This window comes from Myripristis murdjan, chromosome 16, assembly GCF_902150065.1.
Source record: "Myripristis murdjan chromosome 16, fMyrMur1.1, whole genome shotgun sequence".
Taxonomy (NCBI): Eukaryota; Metazoa; Chordata; class Actinopteri; order Holocentriformes; family Holocentridae; genus Myripristis; species Myripristis murdjan.
Genome location: NC_043995.1, coordinates 32,837,574 through 32,863,591, shown reverse-complemented (window position 1 = coordinate 32,863,591; position 26,018 = coordinate 32,837,574). Strand labels below are relative to the sequence as shown.

The following is a 26,018-nucleotide window of genomic DNA, read 5'->3' as shown; positions in this document are numbered from 1 at the left end:
TTGGACTTGCCTCCTGTGCGCTTGGTACCAGAGGAAAAAAAACCCTGTGACATGTTTACAACACATTTGTACGCTTCCTCCAAATTTTCATCCATATTGTTTATTCCAGTTAAGCTGTCTAAAACCAATTAAGAGTAAAGGAAAACACTTCTGACTTATTAGATGTTTACAAATGCACAATTTGCACCAATGTCATGTTCATTTTTCCATTGTGAAAAATGCTATTTTTGCCCATGGAATCATTGTGTATAATAATATGTTATTACTACTGTAAAGAACCAAGGAACATTTTACTGGCAAAAAAGTATGAGGAGAGGGAAGAGAAGAATGCCTCTCCTCATCACCACCCATTTTGAAATTATACAGTGTTGATTTAAGCATCTCTTGAAACACAAACATGTCATTTATTCATCAGGTATTTAAGCTACCTATTTAAATATTAATTTATCTCCAGGTTACTTCATTTATGAGCTATTGTTTTGATTGCAGAATGTGGAAGTGTGAGACTACCTATTGCGCCGTATGTACTGTAATTACCTACATATTGCTCAAAATAATAGTTGATATTACTGTCTAAATGCTCCATTTGTTCCTCTCTCTAATGAGTTGTCTTTATTTGGTAGTTCTAAGAGACATTTTGGCCACCACTGGCCCATCCTATCCTGACAACTATGTGTGATTTATAACCATGACAGTGTTAAAAACACTGTGATATTATTATCTAATTTGTGTTTAGATCCAGTAAATTGAAGTGCGGTTGCTTACATACAAAATTCCAAAGAAATTCCATGGACAACAGCTCGTTTTCATTTTGAGCACACCATCGACATTTGGAGCATTTCAACCTAAACAGCATCACAGCAGGAACCAAGCTCCTAGCCCACCAGACTGTAAATACTGTAGAGATTTGACTGACCTCATCTGTTTTAATGAAATATTGTCCGTGCAATATAGGCTGTGCTGTGATGTCAGTCTCACTCAGTGTGAAGTGGTCTTCACCAACCTGCCCAAAAAGCAATGAAGCACTTCTGAGTGTCCGGTCACCACAAGGACAGATGTTGGGCTGATGGGAGAGCCTCGAGCTGGGAATTAACCAGCTGGTAAATATCTACTCGTAACTGGTAAGTTACAAATGATGGCCTTGTAGATGTTTAGAACAGAATAGGACTCCAGATGATGGCCTGAACATCTACAGAGACATGCACGACTAGACTACCCATCCACGGGAAACTTCCTGTTCGAGGCTAAACATCAAGAGAAATGTAGAAGACTAGACTAAACATCCACTGCAACTGTCATTTTCTAGTCTAAACTTGTAAACAAAGACAAAAGATCTGGAAAAGTTGTTTTCTGGTCCAAACAAAAGTGAAAATGTAGATCTGAACCAGTGGCTCTCAACCTCGGGGTCAGGACCCCCTCCCAGGGGCTTGTGAGATAGTTTTTGGGGTCGCAAGATGACCAAGACACACTCACACACTCAAGAAGTTTGCAAAATTATCATAATTACTTTTTTAGATTTTACTCTTGTTTCTATTTTCTTGTGAAATACTGACAAGTTTTATAATGTTAATCTATAATATTTAGGCAGATGAACCAACCTGAACTGGTGGCCTTTCTTAAGGTGGACCGTTCCCCACTCTGGGACAGGGGGTCCTGAGTGGGCACTGGTTTGTTTTAAGGGGTCACAGGCCAAAAGAGATTGAGAACCACTGGCCTAATCATCATTGGAAACATCCTATTCTAGTCTGCCAGGAAAAATGGAGAAAGTGTCTGGTGGATTTTTGGATTTAGGAACCAGTTTCGTGTCTTGGGGTCTCAGCCAGAGCGGGACGTGAACTGAAACCTTCTGATGTCTTGAGTCTTACCACGCTGACGCCAGTTTCCTTCTCTGTTTGAGTCAGAAAAGTTGACCTGTCCTAAGTGCTAAGAGGTTTGATATTGACCTTGTGATGACTTTATTGTATGTAGATTACTTGAAGTTTATGATAAACCCAAACAAAAAGAAAGTATTTTTGTATGCCTGTTAGCAGAAAGTAAAGTTGAATATGTAATCTATTTTTCTTCCTTCACTTTAATTGTAATTCAACTGTGGAATAAATATTGGTTTCATGTTCAAAAACGGATCAAACCGGAACAGCTGAACTTATTTAACCCTTTAATATTTCACAGGAAAACTTAAAACCTTGGATGATTTGACTAGTGACCTTATGACATAATTTTAAATCCATGCATCAACGTCAGCTTTTAATTTCTTATTTAACTATTTATTTGAATAAGTAGGCTAAGGGGTCAGGGGTCCTTGGGAGTCTCATATTAAATGAATCATTATAAATGTAGGTTCATGTGATTTTAAAAACTTTTTTTGAAAATTTTCTAGTCATTTTAATTTTAATAGGTTTCAAAGAGCTAAAGACTTTAACACTGTAGGCAAAATGTCTGGTTTCATGTCAGGGTCCACAGCCCCCCATGTGAAGTCCATAAAACCACTTCAGATGGGGGGCCGTGGCTTAATGAACCTCCACTTGGGGGTCTGGAGCAAGGAAAAAACCCTGTCAGACGTGTTGAGCGCTCAGTCGCCTGCAGGGGGCAGAAAACACTCCAGACGTCAGCGAGGTCCAGCTGGAGCCGCGTTGCTGTGATTTGATGTTTATCTTCAGCTGTGAGGAGGAGGATGAAGTGTCCTGGGTGACACCCATCAACTTCACTGCTGGTGCTTTGACTCTTTCAGCCACTTGGTGGTGCCACTTTACTGTCGGCAGAAACCCCAGTTTCACCTCAACACAGGTGGAAACAAACTACAACACTGGTTTTCAAAGCAGGGTCTGGGGCCCCCAGGGGCCCTTGAAGGTGCTCCAGGGGTCCTCACCAATATGAGGTTAGTTTAAATTCACTAGAAATAAAGGAAAGAGGTAAATGTCTGAGGGATTGTTTGAACATTTTCTTTTTTGTGGTTTAATCTTACCACCATTTGTCAGAGTTCAAGTTCAATAAGCTGAATATCAATCTTCAATCTATCTTCAATCAATCTTCATAAAACTTTGTATTTATTGTCTGAAATAGGTGTGAACATCACTAAACTACTAAACTGCAACCACTGAAGATTAAATTACAACAGTGGTTGGATGTTGTGTGAGTGCTGCAACACGTTCTCACTTCCAATGCATCAGCAGCCTGGCGAATGGTCAGGGGCACATGCCGACTCATTAGGCACCCGTTTCTTCAGTCAGTTCGTCAGTTTTCCAGGAGTTGGGTAACCCGACAGACTTAAGCCCAACACACACCGGTGGCGTCAGGTGACGCCGCACGCACCCAACACAAACTGGAAGCGTCGCGCTGTAGAACGTCAACCCGCGTTAACTGGGAAACTACATCGGCTACCACAGAAAAAAGACAAATCAACCAGATTAACTAGCATTGTCTGACAGGCTACCATAACGTTATATCCAGTGATGGGCAGTAGCTTACTGATCAAAGAGTGCGGTAGTTTCAGTTATGTTCAAAGTAGAAAACCAGGAAAAAACGGTACAAATAACGGACATGTTTACCACAATATATCCTTCAAACCAGCAGAGTGCTTATTTGTAATGTAAACTAGATCTGTTTCACTGACAGTTTTATTAAAATACAGGAAAGTGCTACAGAGGCAGAGAAGAAGAGCAGATACGGAAGCTGGGATGGACATCCGGAAGGGAGAAAATCTGCTTTTTCAGGCGCGTCGACGCTGGAAATAGGACAGTGGCGTGAAAGGTAGCGGTGCAGCGTGTCGACGCGCGTCTAGCCGCCGCCGGTGTGTGTTGGGCTTTACATAGAAGCGGGGGCGCTGCCAGGGATTTTGGGTCCCATGAAAAGAAATCTTACTGGGCCCTTGTATAGCCAGCCAATAGGCAAACCTTTTATTTCAGGCCTTTCGAGGGCCCCCTCCCACATTGTGGCCCTGGGTAATCAGTCCCACTTTCCCCCACTACGACGCCCCTGCAGAGAACTACCACAACGTCTGAAATAGACCACGGGAAGCAGTTGGGGCGTCAACTAACTCTGTTGTCATGGTAAAGTGATGTTTTCTGCGTCATATAACGTGGAAATGGTGGTCTGCCAGTAAACCAGGAACTCCGTTAGCGCTTTTAGCACTTCCATTTTGAATGGAATTAGTTTGTAGCGTTAGTTTAAACATTAAACTAACGCTACAGACAGCGTAGCCTACACTTCTGACTAGTTTTTGTTGCACTGAATCAGTATAGCTACATAGTATTGTAGACGCCTGGTAGATCGATGCTGGTGTTTTTTTTTTTTGTTGTTGTTTTTTTTTTTTAATGTTTTTTTCAGTGACCTGTTTATGGGGAGAAGGGTTAAAAGTAGTAGGTATGTAACTATGAATGACCTCTGGATTAGGGATGCACAAATTATTATTATTATTATTATTATTATTATTATTAATAATGTTTTTTAACCGATAACGGTAATCAGTTAACGAGTGTTTGTTAACCAATTAATAACCGTTAACTGATAGGCTTGTGCCGATCGGCAACCCGATTCTCTATTAGTGATTGAGATGATGATCGAAGATGTTTTTTGCCGTTATAACGCACACACACACACACACACACACACACACACACACACACACACACACACACACACACACACACACACACACACACACACACAGGGGCGCAAATCCGACTCCACCACTGGGGGGGTCAAGTCCTCAATTTCTCAAAAGAGAGGGGTACACCAATATTAACCAATGTACAATATAAAATGCACATGCTGGAATAGTTGCACACTATACACTACACGTCACCAGTCTGCGCCCTCTGTGGCCGCTGTGCCTATATAAGCAGCCTATTAATTATTTTGGCAGGCTCCAGGGCAGGGATACTCAAATATCTGAACCTGGGGACCACTTTAGGAAAATGGCAAGGGACCAGGGGCCAGTTGACAAAATGACAACATTAATGATACTTGTTTAATTTTCTCTTTCATTTGTTTTATTTTCACAAAACGTATCAAAAGGTAAGTGCAATCATAGTCTTTTATGGCTTGGCTTTTCATTTCTATTATGTCCACAACACCGTTTGTAATCAAATGAATTTACCACATTTTTCCACAATATTGAATAATTCTGAAAGTGCAATTTGCACATTCAACATCAACAACTTTTTACATGAACAACAAATGTACATGAATAGCTTTCTGTCCATCTGTCTGCTGTCAGGTGGGTTAACACTGAAGATACCGGAGCACATCTCCTTCAGCTGTTTCACACAGAGTCATGTATGACTTGGCCACATTCAACACTGACAGGACCGAGCAAAAACGAGAACCCAAGTGCACGACTCCAGACAAAAGTTCTGAATGAAAACAGTATTTATTTGGGAAAAAGTAACAACACAAATACTCACTCGCAAGGAGGACAAAACAAAACCAAAAATCACTCAACTAGGAGGAATTCAACACTCTACTAGGAGGAAATATAATGCAAAAGTAACAACTAAAAATCTAGACAAAAGTATCAACAGAAATACTCACTGTAGCGTGGTCAAGAAAACAAGGGAAATAACTAGACAAAGTATCAACAAAAAGCTGTGGCAATAAGGCGCTGTGGCAATAAGGCAAAATGGCAAGGCAAACTGTGGCAAACAAGACTAGAATGGCGTGGTTTACTTGGCAGACGGCACAAGACAAACTGGCACAGGACAAGGGAAAACGCTGACTATATATACACGCACACACAAGGTAATGGGGAACAGGTGGAAACAATCAGGGCGGGGAAAGACAATCAACCAGGGGAACACAATAGGAAGAACAAGTTACCTGACACAAGAGGGAAGTGGGATTTCAAAATAAAACAGGAAATCACGAGACAAGACATGACAACACTTAACACTTTTTCCTTTTCATGACAAACACAAATAATTTCTGAGTGAGGGCAGTCTTGTCTGTTTAGATGAGATATTAATCATATACAAGCCCAAATAGAATCTGCGGACTTTTTTCTGGTTTTCTGTGGTGATTCAGGAGGAAAATCTGTGGGATTCTGTGTTTTTTTTTTTTTTTTTTCCATTTTAAGGTTTTAGACAGTTATCCAGTACTATAATCAATGTGTTTGGAGCAAAAATAAAAATTTTTAACATGTGTGCGCACACACGCACACGCGCGCGCGCGCGACACCGTTGCACACCACGGATTTTAACATTGGGAGTCAGCTGTCAGCATGACAGAAACTAGATCAGCGGTGACAACAGCACATTTCAAATGACTTCAGACTGTTAACCAGCTGGTAAGCAGTAGATGTTACCGACCCAAACCACTGTTTTTTCTGTTGTAGTGTTTTTGGGACTTTAGATGCTCCACAGTGGTCAGTTTCCTCAGATAATCTGTTTCCTCAGATAATCCACCGAGTGCTGACAAACTTTACCGTCCAACACTCCCCCGCGCTCATAAACATCACCGGCGGATTCACCTGGCCTCTCTCTGGCAGTGATCCGTGTCGCCCATGTATGTAAAATATAAGAACATGATGGGGGGTGGGGGTGGGGGGGGCGGGATGCGTTCAGCTACACTGATACTGCTGCTGCAACACTGTTGTGTTCAAATTCCGCAGAATTTTTGCGGAGTTTGTCTGCTGAGCCCCGCGGCCGCGGACTCCGTTTGGGCTGATATCACTTAGGACTTGTTGCACCGGAGTTGTAGGGACCGAGTGGACTCCGGACCAAACCATTTAGCAGGATAAACGGGGGATGCTGCTTTAAGAATCCTTTCAAAAGTGTTGTGTTTATGTGAGAAATTATTTCAAACGTAAATATATAAGTAAATATACCTATACAAACACACACAGGGTGAATAGTGGTAAACCGGAACGATTTCTGATTTTTCAAATTCATCTTCAGTTTTAAAATGTTCCAAATGTCTCAGGGTCTTCATGACACCTTTCTAAATAGCTTAAGGGCTCTCCTATACTACAGAGAAGAAAAAATAAAGAAACATTTAACTCAGGGGGGATGGCTCCTCCTCAAACATACACTGACCTCAAACTACATTTTTGCAGGTGCTATTGTCAAACCGGAACACCTCTACTGTCAAACCGGAACACCCATTTAGAGCCATTGAATTACATACAGGGTATTTTAAAAAAGGGTTATTATTGTTGTTATTTATTTAATTATTGATAATAATGATTGAGAACCAAAATATTTTCAATTGTTTATTTTAAAAAAGGGTACAGAACATTCACCCCATCCAACCCTTCCTCACAAGTCCACCCACAACATCTCAGTTTATTTTATTTCTCTTATTTAATTTATTTTAGGGTTAGGGTTAGCCTGTTTATCAACTTTATAGTGAGATTTACTGTAATGCTTTCTAGCTCTAAATTTAGGCCAACGTGTACGCCCACAATATTCCACAATGTATTGTATTCAGCCAGTTGCTATCTGCAACCTCACCACTAGGTGCAACTAACTAGCTATAGTTATTAGTACAACTAGCTAGCTAGTTATTAGTGAGGGGGTTACCTTAGGCCTGCTAGGAACATATAAAAACAAACTAGGAACAAATACAAGCAAAATGTCCCCATCGGAATGAATTAAATGGCTGTTCCGGTTTGACAATAATGCCTTGTTCCGGTTTAACAATATGGTACTGTTAAACCGGAACGGTGACAAAATCACAAAAAAATAGTAAAGAAAAGAATAAAATTAATATATTTTTTGATGATTCTGATTCACCATTAGTTCCCATAGCAAAATCTGAAACATCTACAAACCATCCATCATCTGTTTTTCTTTTATCACCTTAACATCTTTTTTCTCAGAGCCTTATGTCATTTGACTTACCATCTTGATTCACATGTGGAGTCAAAGAGGAAGATAGGCCACACCCCTGGAATTGATATCAGACTCCAAAACTCTTTTTATTTAATTACCATACTGTCTCATGTAGAGCACAGTATGGATTTTTAGCAGTGGAAGTATATGGATAAAAAAATAACAAGAGTTAAACTAAACTGTTCCGGTTTACCAGTCGTTCCACTTTACCAGTATTCACCCCATATGTATTTTTTTTCTAACTCATGGATTGGGGGTGGGGGGTATCTTTGAAAAGTGGAGGGGACGTCTCTTAAAAGTGGGGGGGAGACTGACCACTTGACCCCCCCGGGATTTGCGCCTATGCACACACACACACACACACACACACACACACACACACACACACACACACACACACACACACACACACACACACTGTGCCCTGTATCAGCTGATCAGCCAAACACCAGGCTAAAGAGAGAGAACAGCAGAGCTACTCGGAGGAGCTCTGCTGTTCCTCTCTAAAACAACAACGTCTTCGATCATCCTCTCAATCACTGATAGAAAATCGGGTTGCCGATCGGCACAAGCCTAGCAGTTAACGGTTAGTTACTGGCAGACTTCCACGTTATATGACGCAGAAACGTCACGTTACTATGACAACAGAGTTAGTTGACGCCCCAAATGCTTCCCGTGGCGTCTGTTTCAGAAGTTGTGATAGTTCTATGTAAGTCTGTGGGGTTACGCAACTCGTCGAAAACTGACGAGAAACGGGTGTCTAATAGGCTAAGTCGGCATGTGATCCTGGACATTCGCCAGGCTGTTGACGCATTGGAAGTGAGAACTGTGTTCCAGGAAGTGTGGGTGTTGTTTTCCTGGGTGGGGTTTCCTTAGAGCTGCAATAAAAACATCCTGCAGGGATCTTTTCCAGTTTTCCCTCTCAGACTCGGGTTACTCGTTAGGATAAAAGCAGCGAGGAAGCAGAGCGGCTTCATTTTAACTCATCATGTCTGCATCGGTGGCGTCTTCCTCGCTGGCCGGCGTGACGGTCATCACCCAGGTTTACCCTGCAGCCCCGGGGGCTCAGGGGTGCCCACCGCTGGGCCCCCAGGGCGCCACACAGAGACGGTTGCTGGCACTGGGGCTGAGGACACACACACACACACACACACACACACACACACAGACAGTATTGGTTTTTAATAAGTTCTGTTTTTGTTTATCTCGGCTGCATAATTACAAAATTCATCATTATATGTTGATATTTTGCCAGCTATCACACATTTGCTCCTTTAAATCCCGACTGAAGGCTTTTCTGTTTGCCTGACTTTTGTTAAATTAACTTTGAGGTGTTTGGTTAAAACTTTACACTGCACTATAACTTTTACTCTCCTGTTCGATTGGTCTTACTTAGTTTGAGATTTTTTTTTATATAATTTAAATCTTTTTAATTGTAAATAAATGTATTTTTAATGCTTGTGTTGCCCGTGTTGGTCTGTGTAAAGCACAAATTAAGTTGCCTTGCCCAGCAGCCAGTGGGAGAGTCAAACAACAGCCTAAAGATCAGGGAGATTTTTTTTTTATCTTATTTTTTTCATTAGATTTGTGTAAAACACTTTTCCTATGTGACCTTTGGCCACGCCCACTTTTCCTCTCCTGCCAGGGTTTTATTTCTTGTCCCCTGTAGCCTGATCGATTATCAGTTTTACTTACGTTTATAAGCCAATATTTATTAAAAAAAAAAAAAAAGACTGATAAATCATTAGTTATTATCTGCCAATATGTTACAACATGGAACAAATGTATGTGTGTCTGTGTGTGTGTGTGTCTGTGTGTGTGTCTGATGTTCAGTGTTTCTGTTGAGTTTGTGCTCTGCAGCCTCTTCACCAATGTGTGTGAAATTCACATGGATTTTTAGAAAATGCTTATCAGTATTATTATTATTGTTGTCCACACTCAAGGAATTAAATAAATTTCTTCTAACTTTTTATTTTCTTTATTTGTATCTTATTTCATCTTATATTTTATCTGTCTATTTTTCTTAATCTTAATTATATTTCCTTTACTCCTCTTACTTCTTCTGTATTTTTCATGGGAAACTGAGTTTATACATTTTATTCTGTTATTTCAAGCTTTTCACACGGAGCGTCTTGAATCCACCTCTCTGTGTGAAACCTGCTTGTGACTAAAAATTCCCTCTTTCCTGCTGATTTATTTTACTTCTTTGTATTTTATTGTCCCTGCAGACGGTGCAGATCATAATCGGCCTGCTGGTCTTCCTCTTCGGGATCGGGATGGCGATCCTCCCAAACTCGATCGCCGTGTTCAGCGGCATCTTTGTGTGGGGAGCCGTGTTCGTGAGTCCTTCAAGTTATTCTAGTCATAAATCTGAAAGAAACACTGTGTTTTGGTTAGGTGCATATATTTATTTTTTGGTTTATTTGCAGTGTATAACGGTTAGAACATTATGATGGAAGTATATGAGGCCATTCCCATGTTCAGTAATGTGCCAGATTTGTTACAACATTTAACCATGTTTGACCCCCGGAGAATGGATACAAAAAGTAAAAAAGTCACCAGACCCCGAGGAACACCACAGAAAAATTCAGGCTTTGATTTGGTGCCAAAAACTTTTGACATTTTCAGATTTCTTTAAGAACGACATTTTTTGTTAATTGGATGTTGAGTGTTGTGTTTTGGAAATGTGCCAGAAACTGTCCCTTATTGTCAGTCCAGCTGGAGAAGCAGAGCTCCTCTGAACGGCCTCGCTCTCTAGTTTGTGTCTGTAAAGTTTGATGAGGCTGTGATTCTCCTAGAGGTCACTAGAGGTCATTTTCTCCAGCGACGTCCAGTTTGACAAAAGTCTCTGCCTGCAGTGAAATGGCTGCTATGGGGGCCAACATCATCACACAGGAATCAAATGTGGCTCATTGAATCCACAAGAGTCTCAGCTTTCCAGTCAAAGCCAACTGATGCAGCTCCGAGACTGTTTAGGCCCCAGTCTGCACACACACACCATTTTACAACAGGCCACAAGAACACATGTGGACTGCAGGCTTTGGGGCCCAAACTGCATGGGATTAGCAGAAGGTGGGCGTGTCTACAAAGGGGAGAGCCGTGGCTGCCCAGAGAACCCATTTTCATTGAGACACTTTGGAGTCATACTTAGACGCCTTGCCGACGGCCCAGCATGACCTGCCGGTACCAAGAGATTCCTCAGGTCGTCTGGTTTCATATGATTCAGTAACGGGTAGCAGATTCACTTTGAACAGTGACTGGTAACAGTAATCCGACTTGGAAATCGAGGGCTTCGGAGAGCCCATTCGACTTGGACAGGGACTCCACGGTGACAGGCAAATCACTTGGTGGAGGCTTATGTCTTTATGCAAATAAAAAGTGGTGTCACACAATCACCATTAGAGAAACATTGTGTACTCCCGATATTGAACTCCTGTCTGTGTCCCTGTGCCCTTTTTATCTGCCGAGGGAATTTCCACAACTGTTCATAACACTTGTTTATATCCATCCCAAGGCTAATGTGGACCTAGCCACTCAGGCTATGGTGAGGACTGTGCAGCGGCTTCAGGGAATTTCTCCTGACACCCCAAACTTTGTTATGGGGGATTTCAACCAGTGCAGACCCGGAAAGTCCCTCGGAAACTTTTACCAATATGTGACGTGTTCCACTCGACTTACGAAGCGCCTGGATCTGTGTTATGGAACGGTGAAAGACGCTTATAAATCCCTGTGCAGAGCACCTCTCGGCTCATCGGACCACACTGTTGTTTATTTGGTTCCGTCCTACAAACCTGTCCTGAGGAAACACAAGCCGGAGCGACGTTTGGTTCCGGTTTGGTCGGAGGAGTCTGTCCACTGCCTTCAGGACTGTTTTAGCTGCACCGACTGGGATATGTTTAAAAGTGCATGCACTGGCCTGGACGAACTCACAGACACTGTCTCTTCTTATATTACCTTTTGTGAGGAATCAATTATTCCCAGGAAATCCATAATGATATTTCCAAACAATAAACCCTGGATCTCCATATCGGTCAAGAAAACAATTAATTTGTGCAAACATTAGTTTCAACAGTGGTGATATGGCCCAATATCACATACTTAAGAAACAAGTGAAGACAGAACTGAAACTAGCTAGAGTAAATTATAAGGAGAGGGTGGAGTATATGTTCAGGTCCAATAACTCTCGGCCGGCTTGGGAGGGGGTTAGGTCCATGATGGGGATGCCGACCAAAAGTACCCAAATTGCTTTTAATTCCTTGTCTGATTACGAACTTTCTAAAGATCTTAACCTTTTTTTTAATCGGTTTAATATTTATGATTTTACAGAGGAGCTCTCCAGTTACAACAATGTTCCCTCAGATGTAACAGTGCACATTGACAGTGGAACTGTTCTGAAATTTTTTCAAAAAACCAAAGAGAGAAAAAGTCCTGGCCCTGATGGCATAGGAGGTCGCATTCTGAAAAACTGCACCCTACAGCTGGCAGACATCTTTTGCTTTCTCTTTAATAAGTCTCTCCAGACTCATAGGGTCCCTCAGCTTTGGAAAAACTCTGTCATTGTTCCTGTCCCCAAAAATAAGGCCGCTCAGTCATTGAACGACTTCAGGCCTGTCGCTCTGACCTCACTAGCAATGAAGTCATTTGAAAAAATTGTCAAGGAGGTCCTCTTATCTAAAGTTAAAGATCATTTGGACCCACTTCAATTTGCCTATAGGCAAATTGAAGTGGGTGGAGGATGCAACAGGAACTCTCTTAAATATGATTCTGAGGCATCTTGAGGGAAATAAGACATTTGTAAAACTACTTTTTATTGACTTCTCATCGGCTTTTAACTGTATTCAACCCCACATTTTAGCTGAGAAATTACATCGTTTTTATGGCATTGACTCTGGCCTCATTGCATGGTTGATGGACTTTTTAACTGAACGGTCTCAGCGGGTGAGGGTCTATGGGTTTTTTTTCTGATGTCCTTTTCTCCTCTACCGGCTCTCCACAGGGCTGTGGTCTTTCACCCCTTTCATTCATTTTATACACCAACGATTGTCACAGCCAGTATCCACAGCGTCACATCCTTAAGTTTGCTGGCGACACAGTCATCCTGTCTCTTCTCAGCAGTGACGACTCTGATCACGTGCCAGTGGTCAGGGAATTCACTGACTGGTGTGAGTCCTCCTTTTTAAAGATTAATGTCACAAAGACGAAGGAGATGCTCATTGACTTAAGAAAAGATAGTATGGTCACCTCACCTGCGGTAATCCTTGGAGAAAAGGTGGAGGTAGTGAACCAGTATAAATACTTGGGAACTGTAATTGACGACAGGCTGACCTTTCATGCCCATGCTGACACACTCTGTAAGAAGGCTCATCAGCGGATGTACTTTTATCGCAAGCTCCGAAGTTTTAAAGTGGATACTACTTTTATGAGAATGTTTTATTCTTGTTTTATTGAGTCTTTGCTAACTTTTAACTTTATCTGTTGGTTTGGTCTTTTAACATGTAAAAACAGGAGCAAAATCTTGGGAATTGTTAGGGTGTGCAGCAAAATTGCCGGCACAGCCCTAAATGACCTCTCTGACCTACACAAAGCCAGGCTGGCCGAGCCAGACCACCCCTTGCATGAGGAGTTCAGGCTGCTACCTTCCAGGCGGAGATATCTGCTTCCGAGATGCAGGACTAATAGACTGAGAGCTTCATTTGTCCCTGCTGTGATCAGGCTCTTGAATGACCTTGTTTGAATGTTTTTTTGTGGGATCAAATGTTTTTTGGAATGTTTTTTCAAGAAACTGGAATTGTTTGCTTGTTTTTTTCTATGTTTTTACTACATGCTGTGAAACAAATTGCCCCTAGGGGATAATAAAGACTCTTGAACTATTGAACTAATAATGATGCTATGAGTGAGGCGATGCTGACGGTGCTGAATGTGTGTGTTCTGCAGTACATCCTGGCCGGCTCTCTGACGGTGGCTGCCACCAGGTCCATGGACCGCTGCAAGGTCAGTACGCCCACTTCCTGTCCCTCATCAGTGAAACAGAGACACCGATACCTCCTGCACACCCGGGGCTCCTGCACTTTTTACAAAATCATTTTCAGGACATATTCAGTGACTTAAACACATGAGGTGTCAGGCGCCCCGGTGGTTCACCTGGTGGAGGTCGACCACCTCACCTGGTTCGAATCCGAGCCCTAAGGCCTTCAGCTGCAGGTCATGCCCTGTCTTTCATCTCTGTTTTATTATTTTCTTCATGGTTTATTTGATAGGGACTGACACGGTTTACACAGACAAACTGAAAACAGCTATCAAAAGCAGCATCATGGTGTTTGTAGAGGATGCTTGGACACCTGTCCAACAAAGGGCTTTTGTAGAAATAAGAAATTAAAATGAAAAGGAACAGACAGTAAGAGACTAGATCTTTCTAATCTATCTCTCTCTTGTGGAGTTTTTTCTTGTAAATTTATGACTTTAATCCTGGAGATTGTCAGGTTTATCCCTCACCTGGCAGCGGCCTTGACATGCCATTGCAGGAGCAGGAACCTAGAAACATTTAAAAAAGCTTTATTGCAACGTGGTTCGCTCACGTCAGGTGGTGTCACTCTGCCCGGCAGATGAACGCGGCCCTGACCCTCAGCATCATCGCTACCATCCCCTCTGGTGTCGCCATCATCCTCCACTTTATTGACGCCAGTGGGCTTGGCATGATCGGTTACTATGGATACTATGACTGTTATTGGTGGCAGGTAAGACATTTCATCAGGTTTCAAACATCGAAACGGTTTCCTCTGCCACAAATCTACTACGGCAGTTTGTTGCTGATGAGCGCAGTGGTTCTGTTTGGGATAAAAATCACATTGAAAGGGGGATGAAACTCAAAATCTTTTATGGCAGAGCAGCACTGTTGCTCTGATCTCTGTGGCTCCATAAGACTTTTTCAGATTTTCAAATGATTATATGGACATTTTCCTTTTTCTAATGTTTTTATTGCAATTTTCACTATTATAATGTTAATTAAACATTTGTTAGTTTGAAACAAGGTTTGTGTTGGCTTTTAACACTTGAAACTTTGACATTGCAATTTTCAAGTTTAGCAGAAATGAATATTGGCCCCATAAGCGGAAATCCTGGGAGGGGGCGGGGGGACAAGACCACTCCATCCAAAAAAAACAAAACAAAACAAAACACATTATTAGCAAATCATTTTGAATAATATAGTAATATTCAATGAAAGCACAATGCAAGCGGTGCTAATTATAAATGTAAAATAGTGTGTTTTTAAGTGTTAAAGCCCCGCCAGTCAGTCTGTCAGCCTGAGAGGCAGCAGCCTGATGAGAACTAGCAAGAAAACCTCCTCAGGTGAAAGCCAGTCAGTCATTTCTCACACCACTTGTTCACCAAGCACAAGGCTGTAATATGAAAAGCGATATTTTTTCCCCTGCTTGGTCCAAAACCTCTGTCAGCTCACTGATGAAGCTAACAGCTAATGACTGTTTACGGGCTCAAGCGAGGGAGAGGACAGACCACAGGAGGAGCAAATACTGAGCTTGTTATTCTTTCAAAAAGTCTTTCAGGATATTAATGTCAGAAATAGTTCATATTTTACTGGTATTTTGAGTTTGTCTCTAGATAGATATCTATTTTTTGCATTTTAAATTGCATTATTTTGTGGCATAGTTTCATTTCATTTTCATATTTTATCTAAAAGGGACAGTGTACAGCTCAAACATATACTGTATGTCACTATTTGATGCCACATCTTGCTTTGTTTTTTGTTGACACTATAATAAATGTTTTTTTGAAGAATAGTTTGATGTAGTTGGATTATTCAAGGTGTTTCCTCTAGTTTTAGAGCTTATTTTGAGTTTCTAGTTCTTGTAAAGCTACTTTGATGGACTGTAGTGGAAATTAGAACAGTGAGCAAAGAAATTTGGTTAGAGGATTATTTTTTTAGCATTAGCATTATTTAAAACATATGAACATGCCGAGGGCTCAACGCTGTGCAGCAAGTTTCAAAGGAGCGTAAGAGAGAAAGAGGGAGGTACAGTCGTGCCAGACAGCAATTTTTTCATGTCCCCTCCAGGAATTGCTCTCTGAAATTTTGCTGTTTATTGTCCCCACCAGTAATGAAATGGGATTTCCGCCCCTGATTGGCCCTATATATCAGTTATCAGTGTCCTGGATTAGTAATAATCAGTCTGGTGTCTCTCCTGGCCGTGTTAGAAGTCTGACTGCAGCTTCCTGTCTTCCTCCAGAGTCACGCACAGGCCATGTCAGCCATGTTGGGTATTTTCTCCCTGCTGGAGTTCATCGTGGCCATCACTGTCGCTGCGGAAATCTGTAAAGCTAAAAGTCACTCCAACACCCAGGTGAGTCGGCCACGCAACATGCCAGCAGATTTTAAACTCTGACATTTCCCTTTGTTCTCCGTCTGAAAAGAAGATAAATTTCATGACAAGAGGAAATTTGGAGAAATGAGAATTTTCTCATGACAGCAGCAGCTTGAAGCTCTTTAACTGTCATGTCTTGCAGTCGGCGTTGATTGTGAACAACTTACCTTCAGGCCTCCCAGCAAACATGCAGGCTCCGCCCACTTCTGCCGTCATCTACCAGGTTGGTGTAAATCTGCGCAGTCGTGAATGTTGCAGATGTGTTGTTGCAGATGATGTGTTGTTTCATTGCAGATGATGTGTTGATTGGCAGATGATGTGTTGTTTTGCAGACCACGGAGCTTCCTAAAGAACCAGAGAACCGAGGAGCTGCTGATATGGGCGAGCCTCCAGCATACACCACCACTGTCGGCTGACCTGCCGTTGGTTAAAGAACTTTGCTGATCAGAAACACGGATGATTTCACAGCTTCAGGACACAGCTGCATTCAGAAATAATGGATTACAGACTGCATTGACCAATCAGAATCAAGTATTCAACATACTCCTGTAAGAAATAAACAGTGTTAACTACAGCGTGTGTCTTGATGTTTCAGTGTGGAGTGGAAAATTGTGATTCCAGCTGTTAGCTGTGCATTAAAGACAACACCCAGAATGTAAGTCCACCTATTCAAATAAGCGGTGTGGTGTATTAAAGGTGCATCCCGGTGATTTTGAATGTTTGTCCCATTTACTACAACCTCCCCACCTTCTCCATGTCAGCAAACATTTATCAAATCCTGTGATATTACACTGATCATACATGGAGATGCCAGCGCTTCATTTTGTGGTGACAGCAACACACAGCAGACGTTTGAGCACATTCAAACTTTTATTTAAACATGAAGTGGAAAAGCTTTAGTGCCTGGCAGGAATAAAATATAAAACTGCTCAGATGTTTGACAGAAACATCTGCACATGACTGGAGCTTCAGATGAATACAAACACAGAAACACAGGAAACACAGAGAGAGACTGACAGCAAATATTTACAGATCTGCCCGCCCTCCCAGTGAGGCTACACCGGTCCACATGGAGACACAACTTTAAACCTTTTCATGTGGTCAAAACTGAAAGTTAAAGTTAAAAAAACAAACCAAAACATCTCCATGTGGATGCAGCCTGCGTCTGTAAGAGGTCAAAGGTCAGGTTAGTGATGTCATCGCCCCGCGGCTGGTGGATGTTATCTGCCTGTAGTGCAGTGAAGAGTGGAGTGTCTTTACTGTAGGAAGTGTGAGGAGGATATATAGATGTATTTAATTTTAGTGATATTAAATAAGAGATAAAGTAGATAAGCATACATGTGTAAATATAAAATGAGGAGTAAAAACCTTCCCAGGTGAAGGTCAAAGGTCAAACCGCTCCTGCCTGTTGACACCAGTCTGACCAGCATGAACCAACACAACATCACAGGACCGAGAGGTCCTACTCATCAACCCAATGTACCCACAGTACCCACTTTTCTACGGTACTTTTGGATACTGCAAACCCGCTCCCAAAGCTGCCAGCACTGATCCTGGGACAGATTTTAACTGGCATTTCCCTTTAAAGTCGTTTGAAATCCCCAAAAGAAGTGGGACAGTGAAGAGAACGGGGTTAGAAAACCTCCTCATCAGAGTGTTAGTGCTAATATGAGCAGAGATAGGAGTGCAGGAAGACGCTTCACTCTGCACAGTGCAGAGGGAAATATATGCAGAGATAGGAGTGTTAAAAAGACCCGTCACTCTGTTCATTTTTTGAAGAACTTCTTGTTGAGGAGGAAGATGAGGAGGTTGACGTTGACCTTCGCCTTGTCAAACATCTTCATCACCGCCACGACTTATTACTAATAACTTTAACTGTCTCACTGCCACTGTGGGGGAGGGGAGGAGCCTGAAATTATTATTATCAGTATTGTTTAAATCACATGTGGGGAAAATAAAATAAATAAGATACAAATGGGCCAGATGCAGCAACATTTTCTTTAAGATTTATCTTATATTTTCTCTTAATTTTCTGTCGAGAGAAAAAATTAGACAAGTCAACTTGGGATGCATCCAGATCTGAACAAATAACAAAAATAAGAAGAAATTTGTCTGTAATATCGGCTTCCTGTGCATGGCCCCGTGTTTTTATATCCCACCGCAGCCAGAGGTTCACACGGGGCCAAATCCTGTGACGCAGCCGCAGCTTTTACTGAGGAACAGTAAAACCCACTGGTGTGGTTTTTCTGCTGGTCAGTTTCTCCGCTGAGCTGCTGCAGGTCCTGACGAGCTTTGACAGGTGTGCTCTTTCAGGTTGCTATGGTTACAAGTTGGGCAGCGGACGAATTCAGAAAGGAGAAATGCAACTTGAGCCGAACTACATGTGCAATATACCGTTTTAACACACACACACACACACACACACACACACACAAACACACATACACACACACACACGCACACACACACACAGTCACATTAAGGCTTATCACCATTATTGTTACCATTATCAGTTTACCTCTGAAATGATACAGTTTTCACAGATGTGTTGATTTATTAAATGTTCATTTCAATGTACAGATGCAAACAACTTGACAAATTAATTAAATCAATGGCCTAAGCAACTCATAAAGAATAAACAAATGAATAATGATTAATAGGCTAATTAACTATCACTGATAACTGATTAACTGATAACATTAACACTTTAATAACAAGAAAAAAGTTATAGCCGCACATCTCTGTGGTAAATCTTACAGGTACTGTCCGTGGTGCTGAATCTGCCTCAGTGGGTACTGTCCGTGGTGCTGAATCTGCCTCGGCAGGTACTGTCCGTGGTGCTGAATCATCCTAAGCAGGTACTGTCCGTGGTGCTGAATCTGCCTCAGTGGGTACTGTCCGTGGTGCTGAATCCGTCTCAGCGGGTACTGTCCGTGGTGCTGAATCTGCCTCAGCAGGTACTGTCCGTGGTGCTGAATCATCCTAAGCAGGTACTGTCCGTGGTGCTGAATCCTTCTAAGCAGGTACTATACTGTCCGTGGTGCTGAATTTGCCTCGGCGGGTACTGTCCGTGGTCCTGAATCTGTCTCAACAGGTACTGTCTGTGCATTTCATTTTCTTTATTATAGAAATTAAAGCTCCATAAAATTCATGGAGGATCTTGTTTAGCTCTTCTTTACTGACACCTGAGAAATCAGCTGTTTGCCCGGTGTTTGTCAGGTAGTCTTGTAGACATTTGACGGCCCAAGACGTTGACCGGGCCGTACCGGCTTCATTTCCTGACCTCTCCAGCTGATCCAGCTCTTCACTCATCACTCTCACGTATCTCGGCTTTATCTGTTCTGTTTTGTCTTCCCCGTTCAGCCATTCATCCAAACTTAGATCGCCAAAGAAATCAAAACTGACAACAAAACGGTCCATTATGCAGACTAACAAAGTTGACAGCGGCTTTTGATGCGGGTTTCAGTGAAACGTTCAGTGTTGCCATGGAAACCACACAGACTCGGGCAATAAGATATAGGCGGAGTAATATTTTCAGTGATGAGGTATTTTTCATTTGAGCACGGCTAGCCGTGCTGTCATGCTCATTTGAGCACATTATACACGTCTGATTGACCAGTCAGATTGCTTGGTCAGATCTACGTGTTGTATTTTTTTTTCTTTTTTTTAAATCTCACGTAAGCTACCCCCTGGAGTTCCTCCACACACCCCCATTTGAGAAACTGTGCTGTAGGGTATATGTCCACATCAGCATAAGCACTGACATCTTCTGCTAAATACACAACCATATAGGAAATCAAGTTGATCATATAATGACGTCCCTTACTGTACTACTCGCCGACACGTTTTGCAATTTGCCTTGGGAGTCGCAGCCACGGGAGGTGGAGGTCATGTCAGGGTCCACAGCCCCTCATTGAAGTCCATAAAACCACTTCAGATGGGGGGCCGTGGCTTAATGAACCTCCACTTGGGGGTCTGGAGCAAGAAAAAAAAACCCTGTCAGACATGTTGAGCGCTCAGTCGCCTGCAGAGGGCAGAAAACACTCCAAGGGCTCTATATTCGCAGACCAGACGAGGCGGGGGCGCTGCGCCAACTGGGTGTGGCCAAGTGGATTTTGCAATTTTGGCACGCCGTGCTCGGTGGCGCAAGTACTCCGCCGTTCCTCCTACCGGCGCAAGGGAGGAGAGAAGGCGTGGAGTGGGTTTGACACAGCCGATTCACATTTAACCAATCAAACGAGCCCCTGTCCTCGCCTTTAAAATGCGCTGCACGAAGGCGTAATGAAAGTTCACACAAATGACAAAGAGGTCTACTGCCGCAGGCGGAGCGGATCCGGCGTAGTGCAACTTTGGCTGACAGGCACGCAGTGCGCACACGTCACCAAAACCTCACGGGCAGGTTTCCGGAATGTCTTCTTCAGTGTGGTTGCCCATCGGCTGGCAGTATTCCTGAAGAGAAACAACCTGATTGACACGTCAGTCCAGAAAGCAGGCATCTCAGGCTTCTCAGGATGTATGGAGCACGCAAGTGTCATCTGGCATCAGATCCAGGTCGCCAAGAAGGAGGGAACAGATCTCCACGTTGTGTTTCTGGATCTCGCGAACGCCTTTGGCTCAGTCCCGCACAACTTCCTGTGGACAGCCTTCGACTACTTCAGGGTCCCACCAGCTCTCACAACTCTTGTCAAGGCCTACTTCCAGGACATCCAGCTCTGTGTGACAACAGCAGAGTACACCACAGCATGGCAGCATCTGGAGGTGGGAATCATGGCCGGCTGCACCATCTCCCCACTGGCCTTTACCCTGGCCATGGAGGTCATCATACGGGCCTCTCAGTGGGCGGTTGGCGGACAGCGAGTAAGACCTGGGCTGAGGCTGCCACCGGTCAGAGCCTATATGGATGACCTTACAACACTCACCATGACCAAGGCTTGCACAGTACGGCTACTAGGGAAGCTACAGCAGAACATCGAGTTGGCTCGCATGAAGATCAAGCCGAGCAAGTCCAGGAGCATTTCCATTGTCAAGGGGAAGCTGTCAGACCACCGCTTCCACATTGGCGAGGAACCCATTCCAATGGTCTCTGAGAAGCCTGTGAAGAGCCTAGGTCGCTGGTATGATGCCTCCCTTAAGGATAAAGAGCAAATAGAGCTGCTCAGGAAGGAGGTAGCCAGTGGCCTGGAGAACATCGACAGAACCCTGCTTCCGGGCAAGCTGAAGCTTTGGTGCTTACAGTATGGACTACTTCCACGTCTCCTGTGGCCACTAACCCTCTATGAAGTCCCGCTCTCAAAGGTGGAAAAGCTGGAGAGACTGGTCAACTCATATGCAAGGAAGTGGCTTGGCCTTCCCAGGTGCCTCAGCAGTATTGGGCTCTACAGCAAAGGGATGCTACACCTGCCCATTTCCAGTCTGGCAGAGGAGCACAAGTGCGCCAAAGTCAGACTGGAGATGATGCTGCTGGACTCGAGTGATCCATTTGTAGCCCAAGCGACCCCCGTCCTGGCCACCGGGAGGAAGTGGACCCCGTCAGTTGCAACTGAGCAGGCAAAGGCAGCACTCAGACACAGGGACATCGTGGGCTGAGTTCAGGAGGGGAGGAGTGGTCTTGGTCTCAGGGCCAGTACACTGGCCTGGAGCAAGGCCAATCTGGCTCAGAGATGCAAGCTGGTGGTCCAGGAGGTTCGGCGGGAAGAGGAAGCAAAAAGGCGCGTACAAGCTGTGTCACAGGCGAAGCAAGGGCAGTGGATGGCATGGGAAGGAGTGGAGAAGAGGAAGATCTCCTGGAAAGACCTCTGGGAGATGGAGGCGTTCAGGGCGAGCTTCACCATCAGGGCTGCCTATGATGTCCTGCCTTCTCCTGCAAACCGAAACCAGTGGTATGGCGAAGACCCCACATGCCCTCAATGTCCAAGTCCAGCAACACTGAAGCACATCTTAGTGAGATGCAAGACCAGCCTCACCCAAGGCCGTTATACCTGGCGGCACAACCAGGTGTTACAATGTCTTGCAGCAGTGCTGGAAACTCGACGGACAAGCATGAATGCCCTTCCTCCCCCGTCATCCAGTTGGCAGCCAATACCATTTGTCCGGGAGGGTCAAGCTAGCCTTGCCACCATAAGAGCTGACCCTGGGCAGCTGGGCAGTGCACGGGACTGGAAGCTGCTGGCGGACCTGGGCAAGAAACTCTGCTTCCCAGCTGAGATCGCATCTACCAACCTGCGACCAGACCTTGTTCTGTGGTCACCCTCACTCAAGCTCGTCTACATCATAGAGCTCACGGTGCCCTGGGAGGGTGCAGTGGAGGAGGCCTACGAGCGGAAGAAGATGAGGTATGCCGACCTCGCGGCGGATGCTCAACAACAAGGAGGGAAAGTCAAGGTCTGCCCAGTGGAAGTAGGCTGCAGAGGTTTCGTAGCCACCTCAACATCCAGGCTACTCAGGGAAGTGGGAGTGCGAGGGAAGGCCCACAAGCAGGCAGTCAAGGACCTCTCCAGAGCTGCTGAGAAGGGTAGCCAGTGGCTGTGGATGAAGAGAAAGGATCCGATTTGGGCCTTCAAGTGAGCCGATGGCATCTAGGGAGTGAACCTGGGACGCTGGGACTCACTGCTGAACCCTCTGGAGGTGTCGTGGGTCAATCAGCGAAACACCCATGAAGGAGGGCGCCCACTTGATAACCCGAAGGATGCCACCACTCACTTGAACTCCACAGAGTCTCATCGGTGCCTTAAGTATGTCTCTTTTGAGGGATATCAACACCTAGTCCTACACAACAGATCAATAAATACCGACAAAAAACACTATATCACATTAATTTATCTCCATATCGACTGCCCCGTCACAACTGATGTCAGATCAAAGGAGACTGGCACCGTTTGTGCTGATTGTGAGGTTTTGGAGATGTGTGCGCACTGCCCGCCTGTCAGCCAAAATTCCATTACGCCAGCCCCGCTGTGCCTTGCGCCGAAAGTAGACATGGTTTCAGATGGCGAGCTTTTGGCACACCTCGGCGAAGCCTTTTGGCACGAAAATGTCACTGCACCAAGCCGAATCTGTCGACACCTCCCCCTGCTGCGCCGCCACTCCCATCTCAGTGCACCTCGGTCTGCGAAAATACAAAACTGTGCGCGCCTCAGGATGCGCTGGTTGAAAATAGCTCTGCGCGATGTGCGCCTCACTGCACCACCCTGCGCTGCGCCGGGAAAATAGAGCCCCAGACGTCAGCGAGCTCCAGCTGGAGCTGCGTTGCTGTGATTGGATGTTTATCTTCGGCTGTGAGGAGGAGGATGAAGGTCCTTGGTGACACCCATCAACTTCACTGCTGGTGCTTTGACTCTTTCGGCCACTTGGTGACGCCACTTTGCTGTCGGCAGAAACCCCAGCTTCACTTCTACACAGGTGGAAACAAACTACAACACTGGTTTTCAAAGCAGGGTCTGGGGGCCCGCAGGGGCCCTTGAAGGTGCTTCAGGGGTCCTCACCAATATGAGGGGTAGTTTAAATTCACTAGAAATAAAGGAAAGACGGAAATGTTTGAGGGATCATTTGAACATTTTCTTCTTTGTGGTTTAATCTTACCACCATTTTAAAATCAATATATCTTCATAAAACTTTGTATTTATTATCTGAAATAGGTGTGAACATTACTAAACTACTAAACTGCAACCACTGAAGATTAAATTACAACAGTGGCTGGATGTTGTGTGAGTGTTGCAACACGTTCTCGCTCCCAATGTGTCAGCAGCCTGGCGAATGGTCAGGGTCACATGCCGACTCATTAGGCACCCGTTTCTCGTCAGTTTTCCACAAGTTGGGTAACCCGACAGACTTACATAGAAGTACCACAGCATCTGAGATAGATGCCACAGGAAGCATTTGGGGCGTCAACTACCTCTTTGTTGTCATGGTAACGTGACACTTTTTGCGTCACATAACGTGGAAATAGAGTAAACCCGGAACTCTGTTAACACTTTTAGCACTTCCTTTTTTAATGGGATTAGTTTGTAGGCCTAGCGTTACTTTAAACATTAAACTAAATGCAGCGTACAGCGTGCAGCGTACACTGCTGACGTCGTTAGTTTTTGTCGCACTAAATCAGTATAGCTACATAGTATTAGTATTCAATGCCTGGTAGATCGGTGCCGGTGTTGTTTTTTTTTTATGTTCTTTTCAGTGACCTGTTTACGGGGAGAAGTGTTAAAAGTTGTACGATGTAGCTATGAATGACCTCTGGATTAGAGATGCACAAATTATTATTATTATTATTATTATTATTAATATTTTTTAACCGATCACTTAACGGTAATCAGTTAACTAGCGTTCATTAACCAATTAATAACTGTTAACTGACAGGCTTGTGCCGATCGGCAACCCGATTCTCTATTAGTGATTGAGAGGATGATCGAAGATGTTGTTTTTTGCCGTTAAAACACACACACACACACACACACACACACACACACACACAGGGCCAGACTGGGATACTTTTTCAGGCCACGTGTCAGTCAGGTGTCAGGCCAGAGCGAAAGGGGGGTGGGGGGGTCGCTGAATTGTTAGGTCTATCAAACAGACCTAACAATTCAGCGACCAATGAATGAGCAGTAGTATGCCTGTGATAACATAGATTGAAAAATAAGCCGAAGTGATACCTCTTCTCTGAATAGACAAGGTAAGCCAGTGTGCTGCTGTTAGCCAGTGAAAATAGAGCGGAGTGGCAACTCTTCACTTTGTTACACAATCTTTGTCAGTGCGCTGCTGTTTTAACTTTGTTCTCGAGTAGTAACATGGAGTAGTGACATGAAGGGCGCAAGCCAGTAATTTCGCCTTGGGCGGCAACATACGCAGAACCGCCACTGCATCCGCCTCCTCTCCTCTCCTCTCCTCTCCTCCACAGTCAGACACACACACACACACACACACACACACACACACACACACACACACACACACACACACACACACACACACACACACACACACACACACGATTCAGGACACCCCCTCCTCAGCATACTGCCTATTTACAACAGACTCGGACTGTTGGGGCGGGTGTTAATCAAAACAAACCAATCACGTCTTGATCTCTTCACAGGTTGGTGGCCTCTGATTGGCCTGGCCTGTCTCTCTGACTTAAAAAAAAAAAAAAAAAAAGCCGGAGCGGACCTGCCTGACAGCTGATTGGCCTGGCCGGCAACCTGTCCAAAAAAAAAAAAAAAAAAAAAAAAAAAAAAAAAAGACGGGCAGGCCACCAGGCCAGTGACAGGCCGGCGCTTCGGGAAATCTGCCGATTCTCCCGATGTACAGTCCCGGCCTGCACACACACACACACACACACACACACACAAACACTGTGCCCTGTATCAGCTGATCAGCCAAACACCAGGCTAAAGAGAGAGGAACAGCAGAGCTACTCGGAGGAGCTCTGCTGTTCCTCTCTAAAAAAAAAAAAAAAAAAAAAAAAAAACATCGAGAAAAAAAAAAACCCAAAGAGAATCGGGTTGCCGATCGGCACAAGCCTATCAGTTAACCGTTAGTTACTGGCAGACTCTATTTCCACATAATATGACAAACGTCACGTTACCATGACAACAGAGTTAGTTGACGCCCCAAATGCTTCCTGTGTCGTCTATTTCAGAAGTTATGGTAGTTCTATGTAAGTCTGTCTGGTTACGCAACTCGTGGAAAACTGATGAGAAACGGGTGCCTAATAAGTCCGCATGTAACCCTGGCCATTCCCCGTGTTGATGCATTGGAAGTGAGAACTGTTTTCCGAGAAGTGTGGGTGTTGTTTTCCTGGATGGGGTTTCCTTAGAGC

The 26,018-nt window shown here is 44.1% G+C and overlaps 1 protein-coding gene across 1 annotated transcript; it reads left to right on the top strand.

The window, feature by feature from the left end:
* Positions 1 to 8,362: 8,362 nt before the first annotated feature.
* Positions 8,363 to 16,921, top strand: LOC115374106 (membrane-spanning 4-domains subfamily A member 12-like). Its single transcript, XM_030072861.1, has 7 exons — positions 8,363 to 8,951; positions 10,054 to 10,165; positions 13,761 to 13,817; positions 14,429 to 14,560; positions 16,070 to 16,183; positions 16,347 to 16,427; positions 16,537 to 16,921. Exons 1-7 carry the CDS (start codon positions 8,815 to 8,817, stop codon positions 16,618 to 16,620), a joined length of 717 nt encoding a protein of 238 aa, XP_029928721.1. The 5' UTR covers positions 8,363 to 8,814; the 3' UTR covers positions 16,621 to 16,921.
* Positions 16,922 to 26,018: the final 9,097 nt, after the last annotated feature.